The sequence below is a fragment of the Podarcis pityusensis genome (genome assembly GCF_964106645.2).
Source record: "Podarcis pityusensis genome assembly, chromosome: 1".
NCBI classification, from domain to species: domain Eukaryota; kingdom Metazoa; phylum Chordata; class Lepidosauria; order Squamata; family Lacertidae; genus Podarcis; species Podarcis pityusensis.
This window is the reverse complement of record NC_138028.1, coordinates 8,030,103-8,055,129: the sequence shown is the minus strand read 5'-3', so window position 1 is coordinate 8,055,129 and position 25,027 is coordinate 8,030,103. Positions and strand designations below refer to the sequence as shown.

At 42.1% G+C, this 25,027-nt stretch overlaps 1 protein-coding gene across 1 annotated transcript; it reads left to right on the top strand.

Annotated features, from left to right (window-relative positions):
- Nucleotides 1-1,825: 1,825 nt before the first annotated feature.
- On the top strand, nucleotides 1,826-21,873 carry LOC308469782 (potassium channel, subfamily K, member 16-like). Its single transcript, XM_080992723.1, has 6 exons — nucleotides 1,826-1,973; nucleotides 6,781-6,981; nucleotides 8,519-8,639; nucleotides 16,584-16,747; nucleotides 17,268-17,430; nucleotides 21,608-21,873. The coding sequence occupies exons 2-6, from the start codon at nucleotides 6,787-6,789 to the stop codon at nucleotides 21,766-21,768; spliced, it is 804 nt and encodes a 267-aa protein (XP_080848849.1). The 5' UTR covers nucleotides 1,826-1,973; nucleotides 6,781-6,786; the 3' UTR covers nucleotides 21,769-21,873.
- The last annotated feature ends 3,154 nt before the right edge of the window (nucleotides 21,874-25,027 follow it).

The window sequence follows — 25,027 nt, the reverse complement described above, 5'->3', positions numbered from 1 at the left end:
TTTGTATAGTTAATTTTTTACCTCTTTCTTCAGTACATTTTATTTTATTGCTATGGCTAGTGGCTGATGCAAATAAAGATTCTTCTAATTTGGGGCAGATGAGAGTCTGCAGGGCCACAGACCTTTGTTCTAGGTATTTTGTGGGAATAGCTTCTGAGTAAACTTTGCAGCTGTTAGGCTGCCAAGCAATCCAATGCACATTTACCGTATTTTTTGCTCTATAAGATGCACTTTCCCGCTCCTAAAAAGTAAGGGGAAATGTGTGTGTGTGTGTTATGGAGTGAATGCAGGCTGCGCAGCTATTGCTGCGCACTGATCCCTCTTGCTCTTCTGGCTTCAGGGATAGCCACACAAAGCCTCCAGAGCGCTCCTTCGCTCAAGAGGTTTTGCGTGGCTTTCTTGTTTCTTGTTTTCCTCCTAGGTGCCTCTTATGGTCGGGTGTGTCTTATAGAGCGAAAAATACGGTACTTTGGCTGTAAACAAAGAAGGCTTCCTTCTGAGTAAATATTAATAGTTGTGCTATAAAATTCTGTTTTTCAGATCTCCTTGCTGGCCTTCTGGAGGGTGTACACCAAAACTATAGATCTGTAAGAGGCAAACTTCAGTTCCCAGGAGCCTTTGAGGGAAGCAGTGTGCTTTAAATGTATGGCATGGACTATCTGATGATAAGCGCCGGCTCCCTCGGCCTGAAAGCAGAGATGTGCACTACACCCCGTAGTCAAATTCAACTGGATGTAACCATCCTCGGGTTCTTTACCTTTTACTTTTATTACTTCCTGTGATCTGGACACTATGTTTCTGTTGATGTAGCGTAGAGTCACTTTGGAGAATAAAAGACATGGTGGAAACAGTACTTTAAGCAAAGGGTTTATTCAGCTATCTACACCTTCGATCTGCATGGAGGAAGTCCAGATCTTACGGCATGGTCAGTTCAAGAGGCAGCAGTGCAGGCATACAGCCTCTCTCTCCAAGATGGAGCTCTCATTCCCCCTTCTTCCTCCCCAAACCCCTTGCTGTCCCCCAGAGCAGGTACCCTGGCAACCTCCCAAATCCCCAGTGTTCATTCACATCTAGGAGCAAGAGAGAAGTTCCCTTGCATTGTTAATGGCCCCTATTGTACTCTTAATAGCCACAGATCAGCCAGGTTAATTTGCATAAGCCAGCCCAGGAATTCCCTGTCTGGAACAGCTCTGCAGTTTATGTTTTAATCCATATCCCAATTAATCAAAATACTAGCATTTATTCATTCCTAGGGTTTAGGGGGGACTCGCCCCCAATCTATTACACTAGCACTAGCTTTGCTGCTGCATCACACTATTGACTCATGTTAAGATCGTGGTCCACCAAGACCCCTAGATCCTTTTCACATGTACTGCTAGTAAGCCAGGTGTCCCCCATCCTATATTTGTGCATCTTGTTCTTCCTTCCTATGTGCAGCGCCTGACATTTGTCCTTACTGAAATTCATTTTGTTAGCTGGGGCTCAATGTAGGGTTGCAAAAAAGAGGACACATTTGCCAACTTCTGCTTTTAACTAGGGATCGCTATGATTACCCATGAAAAAGAGGGCATGTCCTGAACAAATGGCAACCCTAAATTCTGATTCTTTCTTCTGTGGCATTAGCTACCCTCCCAGTTTGGTGCCATCTGCAAATCTGATGAGCATTCCCATTGCTCATCAGAGCTTGCTCCCTATACATTTCTAAAATACTGTGGGCTGATCTTCCTACCAGCCTATCAGACCTAGAGGCTGTCAGCAGCCCAGCAGCTACAGAGGGGGTGACCTCACAGAGGCCCAGCTAAGCAAAAGAAGGTAATGTACCCATGACCTCATAGAGCCCATGGGGGGGGGGGGTTAAGCTGCTCCTCCCAAATAGCTACCCAGTAAAAGGAAGCCACTGAGACTCTCCCATCAGATACTGGGAGATAATGAAGTGGATAATTTAAGAATTAGACTCTAAGGACTCTGTCAGGGTGAGTGAGGAGCCAAGCAAAGACCTCTCCCCTCCTTTCAATTCCCTCCTATAAATGACCCCTGGGCTGGTTATGGATGTGGGAAAACACATTAGCTCCACCATGACAAAGCCTCCTGGTTTTCTCCCTCCATGTTTCCCAATGAACTGTATTTCTTAAGAAACCAAACCATACCAAACCCGGAAAGAGAAAGTGTGTTTTGACATGCAGTGTCCTAACACCTTGAACGACTTTCCCAAGCAGTTGTTTTTTCCACAGTCAATATATGGGAGTCCTTTTAGAAACCTATTCGACATTAATAGGTTTTTCCTAGTTCTTCCAGCAACATATTCACATATGGTTTTGTCCTCAGAGCTTCCTTGCAATGTCAAATTCAAGAGACTTTTTTTTGGGGGGGGAGAAACAGCAGCCGTGTAGAAGGCAAAGTAAAGGGGGGATGGGATGAAAAAACCCCAAAACTCTATACTTTACAGAGTTGTTATTGTAATTCACCAGATCTTAACCTATTAAAGTATTTCCCGATTTTTAAAGACGTTTTCCCCCACAAAGCCATTTTGTCATGGGAGAAAAGGTCAAATTTATATTTTTTTGAACATGTGATGCCATTTTGTTCAAACTGATGTTATTTTTTCAATAGTATCTCGAAGATTAACATATTTAGACCCGAGCGCCACCCATCTTTCTTGCAGGGCTACACAGGAATATTCCAAGGTAGCCCAATTTGGACAGTTATTTTCAGTTGTGGGTCTCCAGAATTGTGTAAGGGTAAAGGGTAAAGGAACCCCTGACCATTAGGTCCAGTCGTGGCCGACTCTGGGGTTGCGGCACTCATCTCACTTTATTGGCCGAGGGAGCCAGCGTACAGCTTCCGGGTCATGTGGCCAGCATGACAAAGCTGCTTCTGGCGAACCAGAGCAGCGCACGGAAATGCCGTTTACCTTCCCGCTGGAGCGGTAGCTATTTATCTACTTGCACTTTGACGTGCTTTTGAACTGCTAGGTTGGCAGGAGCAGGGACCGAGCAACGGGAGCTCACCCCGTCACAGGGATTCGAACCGCTGACCTTCTGATCGGCAAGTCCTAGGCTCTGTGGTTTAACCCACAGCACCACCCGCGTCCCCCAGAATTGTGTACCTGACATTAAATACGCTTGGTGATACAGTTCTAAATCTGGGATCCCAAATCCTACTTCCTTGATCAATTTTTGCATTGTTTGAATAGATATTCTTGGAACTGAAGAGCCCCATATGCATTTTTTTTATTTTTTTTATTCAAAATTATAACAAGACATATTATCCAAAAACATAAACATATCATCCTTGTCCCCCCCCATTTTTCCTTCCTCCCCCCTCCCACACTCAGCTTTCCAGCTGCTTCGTGTTGCTGCTTTCAGCAGAGAAAGCATACCAGGCAGCCAGCCATAATTTTCACTCTTTATTGCCTCCCGACTCAATTACAGGCAGAAATAAACAAAGTGATCCGACTTCCATGACTTCTTGCTCCGACTAGCGTCTTTTCTCCCTCGCTCCCCCCAGCACAGCGATCTGCCTGGCCCCTTCCATCTTTCCCTGTGACGAGGAGCACTCTTTCTCAGAAGTAGCCCCTCCAGCTCAGACTCACTCTCCTCTTCTCTCTCCTCTGAGGACGAGAAACTGCTAATCAGAGGGGATCGTTCTCTAAATCCTCCCTTTCTTTCCTCCCTCATTGCCTGCAGTTCCCTGACACACACAACCCCCCACCCCGACTTCCCTCAGTTCCAGTCTTTGGTTTCTCTAAGAATGCTGTTTTCTGCATGTTACAAAGTTGTATAGATCCTCAAACTATTTAGCTGATTATTATCAATAAAAGCTTTGTGAATGTTTATTCAAAACCTGCCAAGGAGTCCAGTTTGCTTCGATGCGTCTTCAGGTACTTTGTAAAGGGTTCCCATTCATCCTTAAAGTCACAGTTATCCTTGTCCCATAGCTTATATGTCAATTTTGCCAGTTCTGCATAGTCCGTCAATTTTTGTTGCCATGATTCTTTAGTTGGGGTTTCTTCAGTCTTCCATCCTTGTGCTACCAGAACTCTCACGGCAGTTGTCGCATACATGAAGATGTTTTTTCAACTTTTTTGGCAGGTCTTTCTCTACAATCCCCAACAAAAATGCCTTGGGTTTTTTAACAAATGTTAAATGGAACATTTTCTTCAATTCGTTGTAAATCATTTCCCAAAATTTTTTAATTACCTTACAATCCCACCACATATGATAAAATGTCCCCTCCTTTTCCTTACACTTCCAACATATATTTGAACTAGTTTTGTACATTTTCCCTAACTGCACTGGTGTTGTGTACCATCTGTACATCATCTTCATGTAATTCTCCTTCAATAGGGAACAGTCTGTAAATTTTTAGTCAGTTTTCCATAATTTAACCCAATCTTCCATCATAATGTTATGCCCTACATCTTGTGCCCATTTAATCATAACTGATTTCATAGAATAGAATCATAGAATCATAGAATCATAGAGCTGGAAGAGACCACAAGGGCCATCGAGTCCAACCCCCTGCCAAGCAGGAAACACCATCAGAGCACTCCTGACATATGGTTGTCAAGCCTCTGCTTAAAGACCTCCAAAGAAGGAGACTCCACCACACTCCTTGGCAGCAAATTCCACTGTCGATCAGCTCTTACTGTCAGGAAGTTCTTCCTAATGTTTAGGTGGAATCTTCTTTCTTGTAGTTTGGATCCATTGCTCCGTGTCCGCTTCTCTGGAGCAGCAGAAAACAACCTTTCTCCCTCCTCTATGTGACATCCTTTTATATATTTGAACATGGCTATCATATCACCCCTTAACCTCCTCTTCTCCAGGCTAAACATGCCCAGCTCCCTTAGCCGTTCCTCATAAGGCATCGTTTCCAGGCCTTTGACCATTTTGGTTGCCCTCCTCTGGACACGTTCCAGTTTGTCAGTGTCCTTCTTGAACTGTGGTGCCCAGAACTGGACACAGTACTCCAGGTGAGGTCTGACCAGAGCAGAATACAGTGGCACTATTACTTCCCTTGATCTAGATGCTATACTCCTATTGATGCAGCCCAGAATTGCATTGGCTTTTTTAGCTGCCGCGTCACACTGTTGGCTCATGTCAAGTTTGTGGTCAACCAAGACTCCTAGATCCTTTTCACATGTACTGCTCTCAAGCCAGGTGTCACCCATCTTGTATTTGTGCCTCTCATTTTTTTTGCCCAAGTGCAATACTTTACATTTCTCCCTGTTAAAATTCATCTTGTTTGTTTTGGCCCAGTTCTCTAATCATTTTACCTCTTCATCTTTCGTCTCCCATTCTAATAATATGCTGTATGCGGCCTTCAGTAGTTTCACTTTCCCTTCAATCACTTCCGTTTGAAACCTAGATCTAGTATAACTAAATCCTTTCTTGCTGTCTTCTTTATGTGTTTCATATAGTTGTCGATAATGCAACCAACTCTGAAAGTGGTCTTTGATCTCATCATAATCTCTTAATTTCCATTTTCCATCATGTTCCTTTAATAAATCAGCATATGTGAGCCATTTCCCTTTCTTTCCAAGTAGTTTGAGCAGTAATGCTTCATGTGATGAAAGCCACCACGGGGTCTTTTGTTCCAATAAGTCTTTGTATCTCTCCCATACTCTCATTAGTGATTTCCTGATTATATGGTTGTAAAAACTTCTATGAACCTTTCCTTTCCCGAACCATAAGTATGCGTGCCAGCCAAATCTGTTATCATGTCCTTCTAGTTCTAATGCCTCTTGCTTATCCAATCTCATCCAGTCCCTGATCCATACCAAACAAGCAGATTCATAATACAATTTAAGGTCTGGGAGGGCAAACCCGCCTCTATCTTTTACATCTGTAAGTATTTTATGTTTTATCCTTGGCTTTTTGCCCCCCCCCCCCCGATAAATCTTGAAATCTCTTTCTGCCATTTTTTAAAGCATTCATCTTTCAGGATGACTGGTATTGATTGAAAAAGAAATAGCATTTTTGGCAGCACATTCATTTTAATCGCCAATATTTTTCCTAACATTGAGAGATTCATTCTGCTCCATATTTCTAAATTTCTTTTTACCTCAAGCCAAATTTTTCCATAATTATTTTTAAATAGGTTTATATTTCTTGATGTTAACCAAATCCCTAAATATTTAACCTTTTTATGGACATCAGTCTCAATGTTTTGTTCTAATTCAGTTCTTTCTTCTTCCTTCATGTTTTTAACTAATAATTTAGTTTTATTCCTATTTAGCTTAAATCCTGCCACTTCTGCAAATGCATTTCCTAAACAAAGATTTAATATTTTGAAAGTATTTGCTTGGTATGTGAATTGGAATTTCTTTTAAGATATAAACTAGGTATTATGTTCAGTTTAAGAGCTTTGACTTTCCCCCACAGGGTCTGGTTCAATGACTGCTGTCTGTCGATATCCATTGATAAGTCATGATACATTTTGTTGATGTTTAACGATGCTAATTTAGATAAATCTTGTGGTAATAATAACACACGGTTGACTCATGTTCAGCTTGTGGTCCACCAAGACCCCTGGATCCTTTTCGCATGTACTGCTACTTAGCCATGTGTCCCCCATCTTCTATTTGTGCATCTGGTTCTTCCTGCCTAAGTGCAGAACCTTCCCTGTTGAAATTCATTTCATTAGCTTGGGCCCAGCTATGGAGAGTACCCAGCTATGGGGCTGTACTGTTGAGTCTGGGTCAAGACAAATAAGGACTTGCTTTACTAAACTATAGTCACTCTTGTGTCTGCTTCTTCCTTGGCTCTCATTCCCACACAGAACAACATGCGTGTGAGCAGGGTACAGGGCCTCCTACTGGTGGCTGGCATCTTGACTTACTTGCTGATGGGTGCCCTCATCTTTGAGCTTCTGGAGAAGGATCACTACCTAAAAATGGAAGATGCAATGTTTCAGCTGAAAGAGGATTTTTTTTTGAACTACACCTCTCTCAGCCCAGAAGAGGTGGAATTAGTCATACAGGTAAGGCATTACTTCAGCAAGACTGAAAGGGATGACCGTGGCATGACACCAGAGGTTAAGAGGTCAGAAAGTATATATGGGGGGAATACAGTTTAGGAGGTGGGAATTGAGGTGGGGACAGAATCAGTAGGCAGCATAGAACCATAAGGACTCACCCTTCCTTTTAGCCATTATGGCTCTGTTCTGCCAACACTGTTGGAGGCAGCATGGGCTTCTCCACACTGAGCTTTCCTCCACTCTCTCCAGGCATGGTCATGATTTAAAGCTCCGTGTCTGAGCACCATTTCGTTGCTCTGGGGCTTTCCTCATGAAAACCAGCTTGTTAACAGCAATCCATTGAAAACCCAAATTGACTTTTGCTCCGATTCAGCTATAAAGAACAGGTTTTTGTTAGTATTAGTACTGTATTTGTTGGGAAATGTATTTTGCAAAGAATAAATTAGGGAAAGGAGAACATACGCCATGTAGCAGCTGCAAAACAGGTGACTCCAATCAAGGTCACAGAAAAGCTGAATCATTGCCTCGGAAAACCCAAATTTACATTTCCTCCAATTCAGCTGTAAAGAGCGGGTTTTTGTTAATATTTGTACATTTGAACCTTGGTTGTGGAACTTAATCTGTTCCGGTAGTCCGCTCGACTCCCAAAATGGTTTGAAAACCAAGGCGTGGTTTCCGATTGGCTGCAGGCACATCCTGCACTCAATCAGAAGCCGTGGAAGCTGTGTCAGACATTTGGCTTACGAAAAACATTCGCAAACCGGAACACTCACTTCAGGGTTTGTGGCATTCGGGAGCCAAAATGTCAGAGTACCAAGGCATTAAAAAACCAAGGTTCAACTGTACTATATTTGTTGGGACACGTATTTTATAAAAATATATTGGGAAAAGGAGAACATACGTCATGTAGCAACTGCAAAACAGGTGACTCTGTTCAAGGTCACAGGAAAGCTGAATCATTGTCTGGTAACTGCCTTGAAAAGTGTGCTTGTGCCTTAGAACAGAGGGTGGGAGATGGGGTAGTCTCACCATTGTTTGGTTGACTGAGAATATGGGAGAGCCAATACTCCAAGCAGACTCTGTCCAGAAGAATTTATGAAGACAGCCAAGCCAAGGGGTAATGAGGGTTTATGCATTGCTACTAAAGTGTATGTTTTTGGAGCAAGAAGACCAAACCCTCTCTTGGACTCAAGGGAGAGAAACACTTAGTATTGAACTTGAGATATAAACAACACAGCTTGTTATAGTGTTGCCATCAGTGCTATTGGAGTGCGGCCTTTGCCTGGAAAGAGTGGAGGAAAAGTTGAGTGCGCATAGGCCCTATGCCTACCAGTTACTGGGGGTGACAAGTGAGGGGAGGGCTGTTGTGCTCAGGTCCTGTTTGTGGGCTTCCCATGAGCATTGGGCTGGCCACTGGGGGAAGAACGTGCTGGACTGATCCACAAGAACTTCCCTTCTGAATGCATAGCGATTTGGTAATCAGAGGAGGGGCTATTCTTATTGTTGGAATATTCAAACTGAGTCTTGCCTTCAATTGCAGAAACTGGTAAAATATGTTCAGATGGGAGTAGAACCTATAGGAAGACTTGGTGATGAAGAAAGGGCCAGCTGGGATTTCAGTACTTCTTTCTTCTTCGTGGGCACTATGTTATCCACAATAGGTACTGTCATTTGGTTCTGGCTTCTTCACGAATATAGTATGCAGGGCATTCACCTGCTCTCAGATAAATTGTGTAAAGCTGCAGGCTTTGCTTTTGCTCCTTCATCATCCTTCACATCTCATTTTTGTCTTTCCATTTCTGGCCAAATAAATAGTTCATTTATTGTATGCCCAACAAGACCATTCCCTGATTAGTTATTTATTCCCTACCCTTCTGGGGCCAACACATTATTAAAACCACCCTGTGAAAAGTGGTTGGGCTAGGAAACGAGTTCAAATCCCACCTGGTGCAACTGACCCAATGCCAGTCTCCCAATGCAAATCCGTCCCTCTCAGCACAACCCTATGCATTCAGTGGAACTTGCTCCCCAATATATTTGCATAGGATTGCAACTTCTTTCCAGTTAGCTACAAAATACACTCAAGAAACCACACACCCTTTTTGTCTGGATGAATGCCTTCAATGCAGAAAACCATGCACTGAATGAGTGGGAGAACCTACCTTATTAGCACTGTTTAATCCAGAGCTTTCAAAACTTTTCATGTTGGTGACACACTTTTTATACATGCATCAATTTGTGACACGGTAATTCAGTTTTACTAGCAAGCTGGTGGTTAAACTAAGCCCTTTCCAGCGTTGGCATGACCTACACACTGCAGCCAACACGCTAACATGTTGCGACACACAGTTTGGAAAGCTCTGGTTAAGCTTTTTGGTGTGAAGCACAAATTGGGATTCCAAACAACAGATTGAAGAACTAGGCCACAACCAACAAGATGCATTTCAATAGGGGCAAATGTAAGCTTCTGCACTCAGGCAGGAAGAACCAGCTGCACATATATAAGATGGGGGACATCTGGCATACTAGTAGTACATGTGAAAAGGATCCGGGTTTTTGGTGGCTGCATCAACTGAAGTATTGTATTCAGATCAAGGGAAGCAATAGTACCACTCTATTCTGTCTTGGTCAGACCACCCCTGAAATACTGTGTTCTGTTTTGGGCACCACAATTTGAAAAGGATTTTGGCAAGCTGGAACATGTGCAGAGAAGGGCAGCCAAGAAGATCAAGGGTCTGGAAACCAAGCCTTATGAAGAATGGTTGAAGAGACTGACAGAAGATATGAGAACCATCTTCAAATATCTCAAGGGCTGTCACATGGAAGAGGGAGCATGCATGTTTTCTCTTGCTCTGGAGAATAGGACTCGAGGCAATGGTTTCAAAAGACAAGAAAGAGATTCCGACTAAACATCAGGAAAAACTTCTGACAGTAAGAGCTTTCTGATAATAAGGGTTGTTTGACAATGGAACACACTCCATCATGAGGTTGTGGGTGTTAGTTTCTGTGTGTTGCCACTGTGCAGTTGCTTGGAGTCACAAGACTCTGTTTTGCATTCCAGAGATTCCATACTGTTGGAAGTCTCACGGGAGACAGATGTGACATTACTGGTTTCCTGTTCCTTTGTTTGTTCAGTTGCTCTCTGCTCTCACAGAGAGACGATGTATTTCTTTTCTGTCTCCATAGCTTAGTAATAAAACTCTTAGCATGTAGCTCATACTTCTCGTCCTTCCCTGTGCTGGATACTCTGCGTAATGGGAATGTGCTTGGAGCCTTATAAGAGGCTCAGGTCGTTAATTACTGTCGGAGGCGATTCCGGAGGAGCTTGGAGGAGCTCGGTCGAACGGAGATTCCGACATTTTTGGTTTTGGGCCCAGAAGAACAGAATGCAGATTATCTTCTCTGCGTGTCAAGAAGATTGATGGGAGGTAGGTGCTCATTACCCCGGGAAGCCTGCCAGTCCCTAATTAATTGGCAATAAGGGTGGACTTTGAACTTCAAGCCAAAGCACTAACCGGCTGTGGCAGAAGGGTGCTGTTTGAAATGCAGCTGCTGGGAAACAGACTTAGCTTGCTTTAAAGACACAATGGCCAATCCAAAAGTACAGGAGGCTCTTCAATTTGCGATGGGGATACCAAAGCTCTCAAAAGGGAATTATCAGGAATGGGTACAGTATGCAGAAGCCCTGCTAAGAAAAGAGGGCCTGTTTAATGTCATAACAGACGCGCGCCCCCCAGCTCCAGTTACCCAAGAGTGGGAGGCTAAGGATTCCAAAGCAAGGGGAACTCTAACGCTTATTGTGTCCCCTGAAGAGTTTTGCCTGTTGCGTGACAAGGCCTCAGCCAAAGAGATGTGGGACAGTCTCCAACAGTCACATTTAAGAACAGAGGTGGGAGCTTCTTTGTTCTTTTATGCCAAGTTGCATGATATGGCACTTGCTGATGGAGCAGATGTACATGCTCACCTCATGGAAATGCAGAATCTATTTTTTTTTAAAAAAATAATATTTATTAATAATTTCAAAATTGCAGAAAAGAAAGAAATTTTTTTTAAAAACAACACTACAATACATAGAAAAAAAAACAAGACATAAAAACCAATGCAACAATACAGCAAAAAGATAAAAAAGAAGGAAAAAAAGACACAAATCCCATATTACATATCTTTAACTTCCATTTGCTTGTTTCATTGACCTCCTCACACCTCCCTTTTTGTATTCTAGTTTAACTGATTATTTCAGCAAATTCTTTCCATCTTTCTCAATTTTTACTAAATAATTTATCTTAACAATTTACCTATTAATTAACTCAACAAATCCTTTCCATCCTTTCCCCATATTCTGTTATTCAAAGTACCTTAAGTTATTTAACCTTATCTTACCAAAAAATACTTTAGAGCTTAACACTTAATACTCGATTTTACATAACTCCTGATATCTTTTCTACTAGAGTCATATAGTTTCATTCCAACATTTTCCCTAATGTTCATTAATTTTAGGCTAATTCCCTAGGGGAAAAAAATTCTTTATAAATTTTCTTCCAATCTTCATCCAACGTCTCTTCTTCCTGGTCTCGGGTCATGTCAGTCCTTACTGTCCATTCCAATGCAGAATCTAAGGCATGAGTTGCAACAGCGTGGAATCACCTTTCCAGAGGCTGTGTATTCCTTCATGATTCTACATTTTTTGGGTTCAAGTTGGGAAGCGATTGCCAGCCAGCTTGCTGTTTTGCCTACGGCTCAGCTCACGGTAGTGCATGTTACTGCTGTGGTGTTGAATGAAGCGGATCGGTGTAGTGTGAGGTGTCCTCACAGACGTCATCCCAGAATGCAGTGCAACCACTAGATGGTGCCAAAGCTTTGAAGGCAGTGAAATGCTACTATGTGGGCATCTAGGCCACGTGAAGGGGGAATGTAAACATCCCAATGCCAAGGCAACAGAGCAACGCAGCGAAAGTTCAACGTGTGGAAAAGGCAAAGGTCAGAAGTCCAGGACAATGCAACACAAGACCATGGTCTCACGCTACACTCCAAAGGTCCAGAAGACATCTAGATCTTTCTTTATCATAGACTCGGGAGCCACCCGGCATGTCTACAAAGACAAACACCTGTTTGTGTCCATTACTCTGCAGGAAGGTGCGATTCACCAAGCGGATGACCACATGATCTCCAGTCAAGGCTACGGAACGGTTGTGCTTCACAGTTTGGATGCATCAATATGCAACGTTCTTTTTGTTCCAGATGCTGCACACAACCTATTGAGTGCCTCGCAGCTGACTGAACAGGACATAGATGTTTCCTTCAAGAAGAGGAAGTGCACCATCACCAAGAAAGATGACTTTGTATTGCATGCTGATTATGTTGATCATTTGTTTGTATTACATTATGATGATTCTGTTGATGTTGTGCAGGATGAAACTTGTATTGCAAATACTAAGAAGGTTTTGCATGCAGGATGTATTCATGATTATCACAGGAAACTTGGTCATTTAAACTTCGAGGCAGTTTCCAAAATGCCTGCCTTAGTTGAAGGTATGACTATTAAACGCTGCAGGTACCACATGAAGTGTAAGGCATGCACAGCAAACAAGGTCAAAATGACTGCAAAAGGTAAGGTATCTAGTAGACAAGCTACAGAACCATACCAGGTAGTGCATGCTGATCTCGTTGGTCCACTAACACCCTCTTTGGGTGAAGCCAGGTACTTCATGGTTCTCATTGATTCATATTCCAGATATATTCATGTGTTCAATCTCAAGCAGAAATCAAAAGCATTTCCTAGGTTCAAGGAATTCTGTGCTTGGTTGAAAAATGTGCATGATAAACAGGTGAAATGTTTATTTACAGATCGAGGGGGAGAATTCACTTCTCAAAAGTTTGAAGCTTTTCTGACTGAGAAAGGAATTCAACATGACCTTTCAAGTCCACGGAAGAAAATCGGCTTCCAGGTGGAAAAATCAAAATTAGAAACAGAATTGTTAGAACCCAAAACTAAGATTTTGTCAAAGATGTATAACTTGCTGTTGAAATGGAATACTCACCATGAAACGGTGAAATCTGCTATGATTAAATGCGCACAAGACGTTGGACATAACATAATGATGGCTGACTGGGAACAGTTGTGGACCACAGGTATGAAGTTTACGGCATGTAATGCCTTAAGAGACAATATTATGAAAATGATATACAGGTGGTACATAACCCCAGTCAAGCTTGCAAAAATCTACCATTTGCCCGATAATAAATGTTGGAAATGTAAAGAAACTGAAGGTACATTCTTTCACCTTTGGTGGACGTGCCCAAGGATTAAGGTTTTCTGGGAGATGATTTATAATGAATTAAAAAAGGTATTTAAATATACCTTCTTGAAGAAACCAGAGGCCTTTCTCCTGGGCATAGTCGGCCAATTGGTGTTAAAGAAGGACAGAACTTTCTTTATGTATGCTACAACAGCAGCAAGAATACTTATTGCAAAGCATTGGAAGACACAAGACTTACCCACACTGGAGGAATGGCAGATGAAATTGATGGACTACATGGAATTGGCGGAAATGACTGGCAGAATCTGAGACCAGGGAGAAGAGTCGGTGGAAGAAGATTGGAAGAAATTTAAAGACTATTTACAGAAATATTGCAAAATTAATGAATGTTAGAATGATGTTGGATTGAAGTTAAGTGGTTTCTAGCTGTACTGGTATAAAAGAATATGGAAAAATTGGTTTTTAATACGTAAAAATCTAATGTTATAATATATCCACAGTAAAGATCAGGATTAAAAAGGAAGGAAAGGAATTGCTGGACTAACAAATTGAATTGGAATACAAAAGAGGGAGGTATGAGGAGGTCCGGGAAACAAGTAAATGTAAGAGAAGCGATGAAAAGATGGAATTGTTTTTAACTGTTTTTTTCTTTTTTGTACTTTGTATTTTTCTTTCTTTATTGTTATTTTTCTTATTAATGTAATCTTTTTCTTCTGAAATTTTAATAAATATTTTTTTTTAAAAAAAAGGATGAACGGACTTTGTGAAAGGGTAAATCAAACATTACTTCAAGGCTTGATAACCTTGCTGCATGACGCCAATCTTACAGAGTTATTGGGCAGAAGTGCTCAGCTGTTTTGTTTATACTTATAATCGCATATTGTCATCACCGATTGGTTGTACCCCCTATGAAAAGATGTTTGGCAAGAAACCATACATCAAGCACATGAGAATTTTTGGTTCTGATATGTGGGTTCACACACCACAAAGCTCCAAGTTAGGCAAACGTGGTTTGCATGGTATCTTTCTAGGATATCAGAAAGGTTCTTACAGAGTAATGATGACTGACTCTAATACAGTTAGGCTCACTAGAAGTGTTGAGTACAATGGCAAGTAGGGGGAGAATGTGGGAATTTTCCAATGTTATCCTGATGACAGTGAAGAGTCTGAGGATAAACAGCAGCAAAGCCCCACACTCACTGATGAAGGTTCTGATTCTGAATCTGAAACTGACTCAAATGACTCAGAGGATTTCAAGAGTGCTAAGGCCTCTCTGCGACCCTCTGAAGGCTCTGATCGAGAATTGGAGGAACCACTGTTCACTATAGGCAGTGGGTTCTGCTTAACTGGAGGTTTTTAAGCAGAGGTTGGATGGCCATCTGATATGGATGCTCTAGTTGAGATTTCTGCATTGCAGAGGGTTGAACTAGATTACTCTTGGGGTTCCTTCCAACTCTGCAATTTTACGATTCTGTGACTATGAATTGCCAGAAGCTTGGTGGTTTTTTCCTCTGAGTTCATTTCCACCTGTGCACAAGATCCTTTCTCTCTCTATCTCTGCCATATGTTGATCAGTATTTCCCCCCAAAGGTACTGTGAATTCTTTAGTCTGGTCTTTCTCTGATCCATTTTCATTCACCATTCTGTGCATCTCATCTCTGAGCTCTTGCAATTGCGCATCCAATAATTGTGGGATGATACTAACAATCAATGGTGCGTTCAGCCGTGTCTTTGCCATATTGAGTTCTGTTCATCACTCCCTTAGCAGCCCCTGCTTTGAAAACTTGTGTCTGTCCCTTTAGGTAAACAGTGCATTCCATTCCAACGGTTTGAGGTTGAATTCCAACAAGACCGAAGTATTGTTTTTGCAGAACAGGGGAAGCTAGCCAGAGTGGCTAGAGGCAACCCAGTCAGATGGGCGACACATAAATAATAAATTGCAATTATATTATTATTCCCATGCTAATGGGTTCAATCTCACTGAAGGGAGGGAGAGTTAAAAGTAATATAAGATGAAGATTTTAAACTAACCAGATCATCCCAATCATCCGATAATTTAAGATAAGCTTTTTTCTTTGTTTTTCAGCCTCTTAAATAATGCCTCTTCTTACACCAGCAGCCAATTTGCATTCTGGATAAGAATTAATTAATAAGAAGTAATTGGCAGATAGATCAGCCAAGTCTTAATTGAGGCCAATTGCAAAGGAAACTAAAATGGAGGTTTTTCTGAGCAGAAGACTTACCCTGAGGGCTATTATGGGGTATCTGGGCACAATGGTGGTTCCTCTGTCTAAGACGCTCCTTGCATGCCCTATTTCATCACCAAAGACATATCATCCCAAAGCAAATAAGTTTTTTGTAATTCATTGTTTAATCCAATAACTATAACCTATTTGCCCTATTTCATCACCAAAGACATATCATCAAATACATTTCTAAATTTATCCCAAAATAAAATAAGTTTTTTGTAATTCATTTTTTAATCCAATAACTGTATCACAAATTTTGAAGAACTGAAAAATCTGAAGGTTAAGCATGTTCCAGTTCACAGGCAAGGCCAGGTCACACTAGAATTGAGAGAAATCAAATTCCTTGAGCATTCTTAAAGTGTTTAGCGGCTTCGGAATTGCAACTTATTTTAGCCATGACGGTCACGAATGGAGGAACTCAGCTCTCTCCTCACTGCAGATCAACCTACACTTGTTTTGATTATCATGAAAATGCTGTGACCACCACATTTTCATGACAAATATATTATCAATCTTTTGGGGTTTTTTAAAGGGTTGCCATGATGAGCCTCCATTTCACCCAATGTTTCACAAGGTCTCCGAAGTCATACCTGCACACTTGGCCTCTTCCATTGCATCTCAGGTCAGTTCTTCCACAGTGGGCCTGTCCGGTCCAAGGAACAGGAGGGAGACACTTGAAGCTCCCACATCATTATGCCTGGAGGAAGTTTCTTTGTTTGAAACTGTTAATTGCCCCAAGTGCATTGGCACAAAGGAAGTCAATATGTGCATTACATAAAATAAATACATTGGGCTGTATCCAAGGCTGCCATTTTGGTCATGCACAGACCTCTGCTTGCACAATGAAGCTTATCCCTCTTCTCCTCACTGCACCCCTCTTAGCACCCTCAAAGTCTGCGCCAGAGGGTATGGGGATCCTCTGGAGCAGATTTGGGGGTTGTACAGGAGAGAGGAAGGAAGAAGCAGTCAGTCTCAATGCACAAGAAGCTCTCCACTGGAAACAACCTTTCGTAGGGACCCTGCTCTGTAACTTCTCTAGGCAATTGGCAAATCGGCAGTTGCTGACGTCCTTTGCAACCCTTTCTTAATCTTTCAACAGGCTATGGAAACCTCTGTCCCCAAACGAAAGAAGGTCAGCTCTTTTGTGTTCTTTTTGCTCTCTTTGGAATCCCCTTCAACCTCATCTGCTTTAACTATATTGGCACTTCAATCTCAAGACTCTTCGAAAGCTGTGCAGAGAAAGTGTATGGGAAAGGAAAGAAGGTAATTCAGCTACTTTATCTGGAGATAATTTCTAATCTTACCAATCACAAGACTGAGGCCGACATAGACTGCTATAGACATAGACAGCACTCAGGTCCTGTTTGCAGGTTTCCTGTGGGCATCTGGTCAGCTTTCATGAGCTTTCATGAGCTTTCAGGATCCTCAGCTAGATGGGCCCTTGCCTGATCCAACAGATCTCTTCTTCTATTATATTGCATATACATATGCATATCTGATTAGGAAGACAAGGCTAAATTAGACATGTGCATTATGCCATCTGAGGAAGATAAACTTGAACTGTGCCTTCAATTAGGAATGAAATACCACCATAGAGCTTGACCACCATGAATTGTGACATCAGCAGGAAATTGTGCTCCAGATGAAGTTTAACGGGTGGAATTATTATTATTTATCTGTTAACGCAGCCTAAAATAACAGTGCATGGCTGAAGGTCAAGAGGACTGAGCTCTGTTGCATCAAACCTGCCTTTTTTCTTTTCTTTTCTTGCTTTATCTTTCAGCAATCAGCAAGATACATTTTCGTGTTCGTGGTTATGGGAATTCTAATGTTTCTTATTTTGCCATCATTCTTCTTTCAATGGATGGAGGGCTGGGCTTATTATGAAGCTATCTATTTTACATTTGTTACACTCAGCACCATTGGTTTTGGAGACTATATAATAGGTAAGGCTTTCAAAATACTTTGATATTGTGGGCTTAACTGATTGTACAGATAAAGCGAGGTCATTTGTGGCCTCAAGGTACTGGTGGCAGTAATAGGCAAACTGTCCCCAATCCCATCCCCACTAATTCCCGTGCCGTACCACCCATTATTCCACCACGCAGCACAAAACCTCCAGATTAAATCCTGGCAAACCAAAGGCTTATATTGCCTAATAGACTTCTAGAAAAATAACAAACCCTTGTCAACACAAGAAATACAAGACAAACTAGAAGACACCCAAATGCCCTGGTTAACACATCACCAATTGCATACCCTCTTAAACAATCCAGCAGTAAAATCAACAGCAACTAGGCCTCTGACAACCTTCGAAACCTCCTTCTAACAACAAAGGGACAGGTAGAGGAATGGTATCCAGAATATACAAAATACTACTATAAAATCCCACGAACTCCCTAGACGCAATCAAAAAACAATGGGAGGATGACGTAGGCTATGTGATTAACCCCACTCAATGGAACAAAATGTGTTCTAAACCCCCCTTTAAATCCATATCAACAAAAAGAAAAGATCTCACCCTGAAACTCACCTACAGGTGGTACCTAACACCAAGAAAACTAGCTAATATGCCCAGGAACCTCACCAAAATGCTGGAGAGGGTGCACATCCACAGGCACATACCTCTACATGTGGTGGGAGTGCCCTAAAACCCAACTATTCTGGACAAGAACCATACGAGAGATAAGTAAAATAACCAAGCAAGTATTAGAAACCACCCCAGAATTGGCCTTACTAAACATCTTCCAAGACAATAATGCCCACTTACACCGCAAAGAACTCATAACCCACCTACTTTAAGCATCCAGAAGCATCATAGCCAGACACTGGAGAGACCTGTCAGGAGTAAGCATGGACCAATGGTACCAAATAGTATGGGAAGCAGCCTGACTAGAAAAATTATCCAATAAACTGAAACTGACAAGGGGACAAATAGAAGAAGACACCTTCAACCCGGTATGGCTCCCCTTTATCACGTACACAGCCCAACAAGACAATGACAAAAACCCATCAACAGCATACAAATCAATATGGCTAACCTGATCCAAAACACCCACCCACCCCACTCACACATGAAAACAAAGACCACCACAGCCAACCTCAAATGAATAACCACATCCTAGGCCAACCCCAACCTCTCTCACCACCAAAGGAACACAAGTGAACAGCAAAGAACCTGCACAAGCAACGCTGACACCAAACCCTACGTATAGTAAGTAAAAGAGAAACATCGCCACCCGACCCCAACCCCACTCATCTTCCTCCCCTTTTCTTCCTAATGTCTCAACAAATGAAACTGATTTGTAAAAATGTTACACGGAAAAAATACGAGAGAGAGACATTGCACACACTTTTGTAAATCAATAAAGTCTTTAATTTAAAAAAAGGGGGGGGAAGGTACTGGTGGCAACCAATCTGCTGTACTGAAGAATATGAAAGCTCAGTTCAGGTTTCATAAAAAATGATGACTTGCAATGATTATAATCTGGAACCCAAACCATATTTTAAGTTTCTCAAGTACAGACCCTCCAAGTATCCCTATTTTCCAGGAACAGTTCTGGATTTACAGAAGCCATCCCAAAGAGTACTCATCAATGGTTCCTCAACATCCTGGAAAAAAGTGACAAGTGGTGTGCCACTGGGGTCTGTTCTGGGCCTGTTGTTGTTCAATGTCTTTATAAATGCTTGGCTGAATGAACTGAGAGGATGCTTCTCAAATGTACAGATGACACCGAACTCGGAGGGGTAGCTAATGTCACAGAAGACAGAATCACAATTCAAAATGACCTTAACAGATTGGAGAACTGGGCACAAGCTAACAAAATACATTTCAATAGGGACAAATGTAAGGTTCTGCGCTTAGTCAAGAAAAACCAGCTGCACAAATATAGGATGGGGGACACCTGGCTTACTTGCAGTACATGCAGAAAGGATCTAGGGGTCTTGGTGGACCACAAGCTTAACATTAGTCAACCGTGTGATGCAGCAGTGTGTGTGTGTGGGGGGGGGAGCTAACTCTATTCTCGGCTGCATCTGTAGAAGTATAGTGTCCAGATCAAGGGAAGTAATAGTACCACTCTATTCTGCCTTGGTCAGAACACACCTAGAATACCGTGTCCAGTTCTGGGCACCACAGTTTAAGAAGGCTGTTGACAAGTTGGAGCATGTGCAGAGAAGGGCAGCCAAGATGATCAAGGGTCTGGAAACCAACCCTTATGAGGAATGGTTGAAGGTGCTGGATATGTTTAGCCTGGAAAAGAGGAGGCTGAGAGGAGACAAGGTAGCCAACCTCAAATATATCAAGGGCTGTCACATGGAAGAGGGAGCATGCTTGTTTTCTCTTGATCTTTAGAGTAGTATAATGATCTCAGGCAGTCAGATGGCTCCAGTATGCAGTAACGAGCCTCTGGAAAATTCATGTACGTTTATTTACAGGTCAAAGAAACAAAGCGCGGCACACACCAATCATTCTCTGGTAATCAGGTGCTCAGTCTGAGTTTCTGTTCCTCAGACAACACAAGGTTTGACAACGTCTGGCCCTGCTCCTCTGACCCTTACATAGCCTTCTCACCCTCTCCTCCCTCCTGCTGTGAGGAGACCATAGGAACTCCCTCTTTTTGTTCTCCACTGAAGATTCCCCTGAACTCTCTTGCCTTCATGTTTGCCTAGTAACCTCAAGATGTCTCTCCCTTGGGTCTCATTCTCTGTTACTCTGCCAACTTTGTAAGACTGAGAAGAAAGGGGGTCAAGTTAACCCACTCCTGTCTTGCCTGTGATTGTGTTCTCTCATTGTCCAAGTCAGACCCCTCCCATTCGTCTGACCCTGCTAGATCCCTGACAAGTTGGACTCAAGCCAATGGCTTCAAGTTGCAAGAAAGAAGATTCGGACTAAACATTTGGGGGAAATTGTGATAGTCAGATCTGTTCGGCAGTGGAACAGACTCCCATGAGAGGTGGTGGACTCTCTTTCTCTGGGGTATTTTAAGCAGAGGTTGGATGGCCATCTGTCACGGATGCTTTAGCTGAGATTCCTGCATTGCAGAGGGTTGGGCTGGATGCATCAAACATAAAAGAAAAGAAAATGCCCAGTATGTTTTCCTGGACAGTGATTTTGCACCTTTCTCTTGGTTGGAACTGCAACTCCACCCCCATTGTTCAGCCCGGACACTGAGGTCCATCTCCGCGGGCCTTCTGATGGGTCCCTCACTGCAAGAAGTGAGGTTACAAGGAACCAGGAAGATGTCAAGGAGATAAAGAACTACACAACCTTTAGAAGACATCTGAAGGCAGCCCTGTATAGGGAAACAAAATACAGTGGTACCTCGGGTTAAGTACTTAATTCGTTCCGGAGGTCCGTTCTTAACCTGAAACTGTTCTTAACCTGAAGCACCACTTTAGCTAATGGGGCCTCCTGCTGCTGCTGCACCACCGGAACCCGATTTCTGTTCTTATCCTGAAGCACTATTTCTGGGTTAGCGGAGTGTGTAACCTGAAGCGTATGTAACCTGAAGCGTATGTAACCCGAGGTACCACTGTAAAAAAATTCCTTCCAGTAGCATCTTAGAGACCAACTAAGTTTGTTATTGGTATGAGCTTTCGTGTGCATGCACACTTCTTCAGATGTATATCAATAACAAACTTAGTTGGTCTCTAAGGTGCTACTGGAAGGATTTTTTCTATTTTGTTTCGACTACGGCAGACCAACACGGCTACCTACCTGTAAATGTACAGTGAAGTTTGTAATGTTGTATGTTTTATAATGTTTTGATATATGCTGGAAGCCTCCCAGAGTGGCTGGGGAAACCCAGTCAGATGGGTGGGGTACAAATATTATTATTATTAAGCAGGATGTTATAGGATGTGCACAGATTGGGAATGTGGTAGGGCAACCACCCCAAAGCTTTTGCAGGCCAAAACAGCATCATGTGCCCAAACCATCACGAATAGGCAATAATAAGGACATTGGCAGTTTCCTGTGTTCGTCTTCCCACAATTCAGTGGCAGAAATGTCTTTTAAATGTATGGTGTGAATGTGAGCTAACGAAGTTTAGATAAACTGAATTGGTGAGTCCTTTAAATCACCTCCTCACACATTCTTGTTGCTTTTCTCTGTGTCTCCAGGGATTAAGCAGGACAGGACGTATTTTCCGGGCTACCGGATGCTCGGAGCCGCTTGGATCGTCGTTGGTCTGGCCTGGATAGCTGTGCTGTTTCAACGGGTATCTTCATTCCTGGCACCTGTGGATCCAAAAGCAAGCTCACCTAAAAAGAGTAAACGGTGAAGATAACACCGCCCCAAAGGAGTCAGTCTGCTAGATTTCCACTGGAGAAGAATTTATCATTGCATTCTGGTGGAGACAGACATAAAAATCAGCTAAACTCAAGAACTTCTGCTGAGCTTTTTATAATTGTATGGCAGTGTGACATTTAACTGATTCCTTAAAAACTCACTAGCTGCTCTTTAAGTTATGCAGTTCCTAATAAACTGTGAAATAGCCTGGTATTCTGCAGCCAAGAGCGGGAGGGTCGGTCTTACTTGGACTGTGTGCAGAGGAGAGCAACCAAGATGATCAAGGGTCTGGAAACCAAGCCTTATGAGGAGTGGTTGAAGGAGCTGGGTATTTTTATTCTGGGAAAGAGGGGACTGGGGGAGATATGAGAGCCACCGAAAATGTTATTTTTATTTCAAACAATACCAATAATAAAAGGAGTGACAATATTTAAAGAATGGCAAAGAATATTATCAAGATATATTTGGCAGGGCAAGAAATCAAGAATTAAATTTAAAATATTAACTGACGCAAGAGAAAGAGGAGGTTTCGCCCTGCCAGACTTGAGGTTATATTATGAAGCGTCATGTCTTTGTTGGTTGAAAGAATGGATGAAGTTAGAAAATAATGAATTATTGGATTTAGAAGGTTATGATAATAGATTCGGTTGGTACGCGTATTTATGGTATGATAAAAAAAGAATACATAAAGGGTTTGAGAACCACATCTTTAGAGGATCTTTGATTGGAGTTTGGAATAGGTATAAAAATGTATTAGAACCAAAGATTCCACATTGGTTATCACCATTAGAGGTTATGAGTATTAAAAAGATAAATATGAGCGGGAGATGGATAACATATGAGAAACTATTAAAAAAGGAAGGAAATAAGTGGAAATTGAAACCATATGAAGAAGTAAAAGTATATGTTAAGGATTGGCTGCATTATTTTCAGTTAAATGAAATGTTTAAAAAAGAGGTTTTAGAGAGGGGATATTCTGAAAAAGAATCTAGATTTCAACAAGAAATCTTAAACAATGAAGTGAAAATTTTATCTAAAATGTATAAAATATTGTTGGAATGGAATACTGTGGACAAAGAGGTTAAATCTGTTATGATTAGTTGGGCTAGAGATTTCGGAAATAATATTGAATTTGAGAAATGGACTAAATTATGGAAGGATGGGTTAAAGTTTACAGCTTGTACAACGATTAAGGAAAATGTTATGAAGATGTTATATAGATGGTATATAACACCAGTAAAACTGGGTAAAATGTATAAAGTGTGTAATAAATGTTGGAAGTGTAAGGAGACAGAAGGAACATTTTACCATATGTGGTGGGAATGTAAGAAGGTAAAAAGCTTCTGGGAGATGATCTATAATGAGTTAAAGAAAATGCTGAAATATACTTTTGTTAAAAAACCAGAAGCTCTCTTGTTGGGAATACTGGATAATGAAATTAGTAAAAAAAAGATGTGAAATTAGTTTTGTATGCAGTAACAGCAGCCAGAATTTTGCTGGCACAGAAATGGAAACAGGAAGAGATGCCCACGAAAGAAGAATGGAGGATGAAACTGATGGAATACGCAGAAATGGACAGATTGACGGGGAGAATTAGGAACCAACATGACCAGAGATTCTCCGAGGACTGAAAGAAATTTACAAAGTATATCAAAAATTTCTGTGAAGAGCAAATAACGTTCGTTGGCTTTCAAGAAGCTCTGTGAAATTACTGTTAGAAATATTGTTTAAAAAATATGATGTGATTAAGAGTATTTGAGTGCAATATAATATTGGGAAATGTGAGACGAGGATAAAAAATAAACGGAAAATTATCAGACAAGCTGAGGGAAGTTCTGGAAAAAAGGGTTTAAGTTAAAAATGGATGTATAATTTTGTAAAAATGTTTTTTTTATGGAAAATCTAATAAAAAATATTTATTAAAAAAAAAAGAGAGAGCCATCTTCAAATATCTCAAGGGCTGTCACATGGAAGAGGGAGCATGCTTGCTTTCGCCTGCTCTGGAAGGGAGGACTCAACCTTCCTTTATTTGGAGGGAAACTCCCTTATTCCAGCGCCATTTCCCGCTGCTACCCCGGATTGTTGATATCACATAAATTTCCCAGATTTCAAAGGAAGCAGCTCCTCTCCCTCCCTCCCTGCCGGCCGGCCAGGGAGGAGGGAGGCTCCAACTGTGTTGCTTGGCTGCGTTGCTCACCACTAAGCAGTCTGAGAACGACTGGGGGTTGGAGCTTGCATGCCTTGTGCCGATCAAATCGGCCGCGTTGCCTGGGGACTCGCCTCTGCTTCAGCACTTCCCAGCGGAGAGGTGACGGTGCGGTTTTCCTTGCTGCTGTATCCCTTTGCCGGGTTGCTGCGCTGTAGGAACCACTGCTTGAGGCTTCGTTTGGCTGCTGGCTGGGCTTTCTGCTTTTGGGCTTTTGGCTCGGAGGGGCTCTACTCTGTGTGTGTGTGTGTGTGTGTGTGTATGAGAGAGAGAGTGAATGTGTCACTTAATCTGATAGTAGGAGTGCTGTAGCTTCACACACCTACCTTCACACAATGTGTAATTAACTTGGGGAATTTTTTTACCGCAGGATGTGGTGAGGTCAGTACTTTAGATTTACAAGGGGATCTGAGAGATGAATGGGAGATACGGTTTGTCAGTATTAATGGACAGCTAAATAGAAACTTAACCCCCAAAGTTAGGACCAAGATTCAAATCCTGACTGGGTAACTTTGCTCACTAGTAACATTGAACCATGAGGACGAGGTGGTTGGACAGTGTTCTCGAAGCTACCAGCATGAGTTTGACCAAACTGCGGGAGGCAGTGGAAGACAGGAGTGCCTGGGACAGGTGATCCCTTATATTCAAATCTGAAAGTTGACAACTATGACTCAAACCAATGGCTTCAAGTCTGTGATGTAGGTATGATGTTTCTGGGGGTGGTCTTGGACTCCAGGGCGGGCAATTTAAAATATCTATATAAGGGCTTACACACATGGCTCGGGGTCCTCCTCCTCTCTCCTGCATGTGGGGGAGCACCCTGTTGCAACAGTTAATAAATATCAGGCGTATGGGCTGCTTTGCTTCTCAATATTCTCTGGTTGGTCTCTGTTATTTTCTCCTACCCATAGAGAGCCTACAAAAGGACTCTGTATGGGCTCTTGGGTACCCCATAAGGGAAAAGGAGCAGGGTTTTTTTACTTATATCATATGGATACAGCCTCACTACCAGGGGTATCTGATGACAAATGCCGACTCCCTCGGA

Excerpts from the sequence above, each read along its gene's own strand:
- LOC308469782 (XM_080992723.1), top strand. The coding sequence starts at position 6,787 with ATGCGTGTGAGCAGGGTACAGGGCCTCCTACTGGTGGCTGGCATCTTG. Across the intron at positions 6,982-8,518 it reads AGGTGGAATTAGTCATACAG|AAACTGGTAAAATATGTTCA; the intron begins GTAAGGCATTAC and ends CTTCAATTGCAG. Across the intron at positions 8,640-16,583 it reads CACTATGTTATCCACAATAG|GCTATGGAAACCTCTGTCCC; the intron begins GTACTGTCATTT and ends ATCTTTCAACAG.